Here is an 8,036-nt window from a genome sequence, read left to right as displayed (position 1 = left end):
TATTGTTGTATCAACACTTGACATCAAATATTACACAAAAATCTGTTCTCTTTCCTTTTCTTTTAACTGATTGATTTTATTTGGATTTTTCTATTGCTGACCTCTGAGGGTAAATAAAATAATTTAATTAGATGAGCATTTATGTTTTTAGACAAGATTCTCACAACTTGCAGTTATTACTTAAACTACAATTAGCAGGACTAACCATTGCTAAGACAAACACCTTTTACAAAGTACACCGGCTTACTGTTATATCAGAACTCTAATATTCAGTACAACCTTTGATAACTGAAGAATTATTAGAAGCACAGATTTTATTCCACTTACACTGTTTAAACAAAATTGCCTAGAGGAAAACAGCCTAAAACAGAAAAACAAGAAGGAAATATACCAGTCCCATATTACTTAACTTTATGGTATCCTATTGCTGCAGGCTTCTTTAACTTGAAAAAAAAATCTCTAAAATAGTTATCTAACCTTGTTGATCAGGTTGTAAAAAACTGAATATTATGCAAGTAATAGTAAAGCAGGATTTGCAGGAAAATTAATAACCCATAGGATAAATGTCAGTTATCTACGTAATAGTTCAAAATCAGAAAATTTAACTGAGAAAGTCCTTGATAACCAAAATTAGAGATAAAGACTCACTCAAGTTGTGCTTAGCATCTAGTAGCTGTCTAAATATCTCCACATGTTCACATGAAGATGGATGGATAGATATACAGACAATACAGTTTGCCATTGCCTACATCCAAGATGCTTTTTTTCTCTCTCCTTGGTCTAATGTATAGCTCTGAGATCTTCCAGTGGTCTTCCATTCTGCACCAATTGAAGTTTCTGGACACTCTTCAAGGGCAGCCCCATGTAAAGCACATTGCAATAGTCCAATATGGAGGTGACTAGGGCATAAGTGACTGTGAGCAGATCCTCCCAATCCAGCTCAACTGGCACCTAAGACAAAGCTGTGCAAAGGCCCTCCTAGACACAACTGCCACCTATTTGTTGAGCAGGAGTTGTGAATGCAGGAGGACCTCCACATTGCACACCAGATCTGTCTGATCTATCACCCTATCCAGCACCAAAGATGGCATAGTTCAGGGGTCAGCAACCTGAAACAGTGAAAGAGGCACTCGGAACCGGTTCCCTCACAAAAGGAAAAAGTGGGAGCTGCAAAAAATGTGTGCGCATGTGCGTACATGCGCGCATGCACAGAACAGGGTTTGACTGAAGAGTGGAGCCAAGGCGAGATATGCACCTACCCTGCATATTTGAATTGATTGGTTGAACTTTTTTAGTCCCACTTTTTTTTTGGGACTGCACGTGGCAGATGACTGGGAGCTGCAGGAGATGGCTGAAAGAGCCGCATGCGGCTCTGGAGCCACGGGTTGCAGACCTGTGGCATAGTTCTACAACCAATAGGTCCCAAAACCCAAAGCTATTCAGTGTTGCCAGAGTTCAGCTGAAGCCTAGTTTCCCCCATCCAGATCTGCAGACTGCAGATCCCAGGATAAAATATTCATCATCATCTGAGAAAGACAAACAAAACTTTTTTTTAAAGAGAGATTCCTTTTGTTTTTCTCTGTCAGCTCTGCTGTAGCTGGCATAAAATTTCCTGCCACAAGCAGGCATCTACCCAATAGCACAGCCCAACATGGATGTTACCACTTTACATCCTTCATGATGAAAGCAATAGCCAGGCAATAAAGCTAAGTCTATCAAAATAGCACTGCAGCACAGGACTTGTTCAGCATAACTGCTTTAATTCGTACCAGTTTTATTGCAAGATTGAAATAGTAAGAATGTAATGACAGGACCAGTCCTGATCTCTGTTGCCACCTGAAGGGAAGGGACATTGAAAATTTGAACATCATATGGGGAGAGAAGTTCTAAATCAAAATACTGAACGTGATTCCTTTCTCTTCAATCTGTTTTTTTCTTTTTAACTTTATTCAGCTCCAGAAGGAATGGGACAGAGGATACAGGGCGCAAGGAGCCTAGAAATGGATGGACAGTCTTGCAGTTAGACCTGCCCCATTTCTGATGTGATCTGACGGAATATTTTTTTCTTCCCACCAGCTGGAAAAGTAGGGAAGAGGAAAATCAGCAAAGCCAAAATAATCAGCTATTCTCTTTGCCCATTATGCATTATCCACATGTCATCTGGACGGCACCGTTACCCAGCGATCCAGTTCAGTCTCGATATAGGCTAGACTAGAGACTTACTGGCAACGTTAGTAAATTTCACGCTGCAATACTTTTCTGAGGATTCACAGATGAGTGCTAGCCCTTCAATAATTGTTGTTAAAATTAAAGAACATCAGAATTTGCCACCTAACAGGCATGAAAACGAAACACCTTATAACCCTGAAACATGGGCGCGGGTGTAACAGAATGTCGTGCTTATAGCCAGCGCTCTGACCACGCACATCGAGCATTTGTCTCTCAAGTAAAATTAAAAACCTGTCGACAAAATGCTACCAAAAAAATAGTTTTGCACTGACTCCTTGCATGTCACATAACGGAATTTGGGCCAGAAGCATTTGCCTTATCCCTCCAAGAGTTTTAGACGCGGGAGGAAATAACTCTCCCTTGCTAAGCTGCCCAGGCCCGGAAGCGTTCAGAAATAAAAAGGAAACTATGTCTGCGCACGCGCGTAGATGCAGGTCTTGCACAAGAGCTAGAAGGAAGGTCACACTCCGGATTGAATGGCATCGGTGAGTTTTTGCAAGGAGGAAAATGATTCTAGCGATGGCTCCGTAAGTGAACGCAAGAGAGAAGTGGGACGGAGGGTTCTCGGGCTGTTCGTGGCGAGTTTGCTCACGGAACTGTTGTTTTGTAGACACCGAGCCGTAGATCTGCAACTGGGGCAGCGGTGCAGTTTTAAATATGTTGGTTTTCCCTGCCCGTTGCGTGCAGTGCGTCCTATTTCCCAGAATTTCTCCCTTTGGACGCTTGTCGCTGATGGATCTTCACAAAAACGTCAGGAAGCATTTTATTTAACAAAGTACGCATTGGACTAGCCCCCTCTACATGTACTGCGCTCCCATACTTTTCCAGAAAACTGGAAGGCGCCGGCTTGGGAATGGCTGTAATAAAGCAGAGGTAGAAAATTTGCATTATTCCAGCTATAGCTGAACTAAAGTTCTCATTAGCCATCAGCACTGGCCATGCGGGCCATGAGTTACAATTGGTCAACAAGACTGTGCAGTGCTTCATATTCGATGCCCAAAAAAGTGCTTGGAATACATAGGAGCATGAATGTAATACCTGCCTGTGATTCTTTATTTTTATTTATTTATTTATTTATTTTAATTCCATTTATATCCCGCCCTTCTCCGAAGACTCAGGGCGGCTTACAAGCTTAGCAGTAGCCTTCATTCTATGTATATGCCTGCTTATTAGGGCTTTCACCCCCCCCCCCAAGCGGCATTATTACAAAGTCAGCTTAATTGCCCCCAACAATCTGGGTCCTCGTTTGTTTTTTTTAAAATTCCATTTATATCCCGCCCTTCTCCGAAGACTCAGGGCGGCTTACAAGCTTAGCAGTAGCCTTCATTCTATGTATATGCCTGCTTATTAGGGCTTTCACACACACCCCCAAGCGGCATTATTACAAAGTCAGTTTATTGCCCCCAACAATCTGGGTCCTCATTTTACCTACCTCGGAAGGATGGAAGGCTGAGTCAACCTTGAGCCTGGTGGGATGCGAACCTGCACTAATTGCAGGCAAGCTGCCCTGTCTTTTCCCTTGAATCCTGCCACAGCTGTGGGAAGATTGGGTTGTTCTGAGATAAAATGCAACTGCTTTAAAAAGTTACAGACAGGGATTACATCCATGTTGTCATTATTCCAAGCACTTTGGGGGCATTGAATTCCCTGTTCAGCAAATCTGTCTGTGTGTCTATATCTAAATGCCAATCTCACTCTGAAAAGTAACTTTGGATGGTATGGCTGAATGGAAAGCCTTTATTCTCCATTTGCATTTTATACAGATGATTGATTCATTATGTTCCATCAAGTCACTGTTGACCCTTAGTGACTACATAGACTAATGCTTTTCAACTTCAGCAACTTTAACATGTGTAGACATAGTGGATAGGGAATTTTTGGAGTTGAAGTGCACTTATTTTATATTTTCTGAGGTTGAAAGACACTAATGTAGACCTTCTCTAGGATATCTGTCACCAGTTGACTCTTCAGGTCTTCCAAAACTGTACCCATCATCATCATCATAAGTTGGAAGTCATCAAGTCCAACCCCCTGCTCAGGCAGGAAACCCTATACCATTTCAGGCAAATGGCTGTCCAGTCTCTTCTTAAAAACCTCCAGTGTTGGAGCATTCACCACTTCTGGAGGCAGGTTGTTCCACTGGTTAATTGTTCTAACTGTCAGGAAGTTTCTCCTTAGTTCTAGGTTGCTTCTCTCCTTGACTAGTTTCCATCCGTTGCTTCTTGTCCTGCTTTCAGGTGCATCACTGTAATCAAGTCCATCCACGTTGCTACTGGTTGCCCTCATCTTCTCTTTTCTTCTACCTTTTCCACCATTATGGCCTTCCAAATGGAGCTGGGTCTTTGCCCAAAATATGATAATCTTTGCCTTGAGTTAGAATTCTGAATTCTTGTACACAATTATCTCATCATTAATAATGCTTATTTGCTTCCTTTGTTGTCCTATAGGATAACACTGTAAAAAGAATAATGAGTGGTATTATATTTATATTTATATTTATTAGATTTTTATACCGCCCTTCTCCCGAAGGACTCAGGGCAGTGTAAATAACTCATTGTTTCTTTCTGCATCAAAATGATGCAAGATCTAATATTACAAGAAATTTGTGCAATGTAGCAACAATGTCTATACAAAGAGGTAAGGTAATGAAAACTCAGCCAACTTTTAGGTACATTGAATAGAGTAATGTTTAAATAGGAGTTAGGATGTTTAATATTAAATGTATTCTATTTATTTGAGTGCTTACTAAGGAAAGAGGTTTTTTTAGAAGAAATAAAAATAAAGCAATAGTGAAAGAGAAAGGAAAGGAGAAAAGGAACCAATATAGCGACCCAGAAATATACACAATGAATACACACATTTTGTCCAGCTCTAATGAAGGATTGTCGTATTTTATTATGCCCTTCAATGTATAATCAATGTTCTAGTTGCAAGTAAATATCAGTCCATTGAGTAATTTGGGTCATTAATGCTCTTTCCAATGTTGAAGGATACTTGGCAATGAGAAAGACCCACATAATCCATGTCTGTTGTCCAGCCATCAATTTTCATGTAATAGGTATGCAGTTTAAAAAATAGATATCCAAAAATATTCAAACTTTACTCAAAGTCAAATTGATGTATGTAATTTCTCGGCTCCTTTTGAAGTTATTTTTTTCTGCTTACTTCAGCAGCTACAAAGCGGTTGTTTCTTGCATTAGATTTCCTTGTAATTGTTACACAATTTACAACATCAAAATGTGTTTTAAGAGATTTCTGTCTGTGTAGCTCAATTGGAATTCAGGATGGATCCAGTTAAATTGCCAGCTACATTTTTTTAAAGACCAAACTACTATTTAGCTAAATACTGGTAAGCAGAAGTTGTTGTAACAAGTTTATATCATAAATACAAAAGGAAAATTCCACTCCTCTTTGCACACTTTCTCTCTTTCATGTCCCTGAAGCGATTTAGAAAAGAAAAACGTTTTAAGAATTTTTTTTGTTTAGCTAAGAAGTAGGTTAAGGACATACTTGGCTTTCTTTCCATTCTTCCTATTTAGACACCAATTGCTTGGGGATCTGGAGAAAATTAGCATTTATAAATATATTTAAATTTATGTGAGGATTTAAGATGTCTATTTTGTTTATCGTACATGTATTTAGAAGATGAGGGGACGCCTTTTAATGGCTCTTTGAGACAGTCTCTGCAAACAAGCTTTTCAAGTTTTTGTTTTCTAGAAATGCCTTATTTTCATACCGTTTTTCATCCAGAATAGTTCTTATTTATTTGTCAATCAATGCAGTGTGGATTGTTTTATCATACAAGCTACAGCACAGTGTAGCTTATAAGCTTAATTTTGTGAAATTAGTTTTTGTTATTTTCTCTTTTCCTGCAGATTTGGAACTGAAGCTTCCTCTATGAATGTTAAAATGGATCTTAAAATGGATCAGCTTTTTAAAACAGGAAAAATGGCACTGCCTTGTTTGGCAAATTGGGTTCTATGGTGTCAAAGACAGAGTTACAGGTCTTACTGCAATTTTCATAAAAAACAAAAGCTTTTTCCACAAATGAACCTGCGGGATGACACTGAAACATTCCAGGAGAGCAAATCCGGAGAACCAATGTGTAAAAGCCAAACACTGATGTTACAAACTGGGTTGATTTGTCCTGCCAACCCTGGATGCTATTACTATATGCCTTATACTGTCCGAGCGATGGAGAAGCTTATCAAAGTTTTAGACCAAGAAATGCAAGCCATAGGTGGCCAAAAGGTGAACATGCCCACGTTATGCTCAGGAAAGCTCTGGAAAGCCAGTGGAAGATGGGAACTGATGGGCAAAGAGCTTCTACGTGTGACAGACAGGCATAGTCAAGAATATTGTTTAGGGCCTACCCATGAAGAGGCCATCACAGACCTAGTAGCTTCTCAAGGCGTCTTGTCCTACAAACAACTTCCTCTTCTGTTGTATCAGGTGACACGGAAGTTTCGAGATGAGCCGAGACCTCGTTTTGGGTTACTCCGTGGCCGAGAGTTCTACATGAAGGATATGTATAGTTTTGATGTCTCAGAGGAGGCCGCTCTCCAGACCTATTCCCTGGTATGTAAGGCTTACAGCAACATATTCAGCCGGTTGGGGCTTCGGTTTCTGAAAGTCCAAGGAGCAACAGGAAGCATCGGAGGGACATTGTCTCATGAATTCCAGCTACCTTCTGAGGTCGGTGAGGACCGATTGGCGATGTGTACCAACTGTGACTTTTCAGCCAATCTAGAGATAGTAAAGTCAGATGAGATGTGTTGCCCTGTTTGCAAAGGAGGACTAGTTGAGAAGAAAGGGATTGAAGTGGGCCACACATTCTTCCTGGGAACTAAATATTCTTCTGTTTTTAAAACTACTGTCCAAACCGTTGACAATGTGCCCGTTCTAGCTGAAATGGGATGCTATGGGTTGGGTGTCACCCGCATCCTTGCGGCCTCCATTGAGTTGCTTTCAACAGAGAATGCCATTCGTTGGCCAAACCTCATAGCACCCTATCAAGTTTGCCTTATTCCTCCCAAAAGTGGCAGTAAGGCACACAAGACAACAGAACTTATAGAGGATTTACACAGGTGTGTTGCTGAAGCCATACCCCAACTTAAAGAAGAACTTGTGCTGGATGACCGGACTCAGTTCACCATTGGAAAAAGGTTAAAAGATGCTGACAAACGTGGCTACCCTTTTGTGATAATATGTGGGAAGAAGGCTTTGGATGACCCTCCTCTCTTTGAAGTTTGCAACCAAAACACGGGTGAAACCCTATTCCTTACCAAAGAGGCCACAATTGACTTGTTACGTAAAATCCAAATTCTCTGAAAACTAGATTGGGATGGTGGTGATTCTAAAATATTAAAACTTTGTCATATCAAAACATACAATAATTTGGGTATATTGGATTTTTTTGTTGTTGTTTTAATTCCTAGTTTGTAACCCAAGCATTACAGTGAAGCAGAATGATGATGCCTCTCTTTCTGTAGCTCTGTGTCTGTCACCCTTACTAGGCAGGCCAGATAGGAAACATGATCAGATAAGCTATTGTAAGGTTATATGAACAGAGTCCTGCAAGTCTGGGCACTTCTCCCCACATCTCCTTTACAGCCCCAAAATTAAGGGGGGGTCTCTTCTGAGCCTCTTGCCCCACCTACATTCTTACTATAACCTAAGCTGCTTTTTTATTTACTGATCATTTTATATTCCACCTTTATTATTTTTAGAAATAAGGCAGTGAACATATCCAATACACCTTCCTCCTCCTATTTTTCCCAAAACAACAACCCTGTGAGGTGAGAGTG

The 8,036-nt window shown here is 40.4% G+C and overlaps 1 protein-coding gene across 1 annotated transcript; it reads left to right on the top strand.

Moving 5' to 3' along the window:
- The first annotated feature begins 2,700 nt into the window (after positions 1-2,700).
- Positions 2,701-7,604, top strand: PARS2 (prolyl-tRNA synthetase 2, mitochondrial). Its single transcript, XM_083359477.1, has 2 exons — positions 2,701-2,756; positions 6,105-7,604. Exons 1-2 carry the CDS (start codon positions 2,737-2,739, stop codon positions 7,558-7,560), a joined length of 1,476 nt encoding a protein of 491 aa, XP_083215603.1. The 5' UTR covers positions 2,701-2,736; the 3' UTR covers positions 7,561-7,604.
- Positions 7,605-8,036: the final 432 nt, after the last annotated feature.

The sequence above is a fragment of the Vipera ursinii genome (assembly GCF_947247035.1).
Source record: "Vipera ursinii genome assembly, chromosome: 3".
Classification (NCBI taxonomy): Eukaryota; Metazoa; Chordata; class Lepidosauria; order Squamata; family Viperidae; genus Vipera; species Vipera ursinii.
This window is presented reverse-complemented; position numbering and strand designations above follow the sequence as displayed.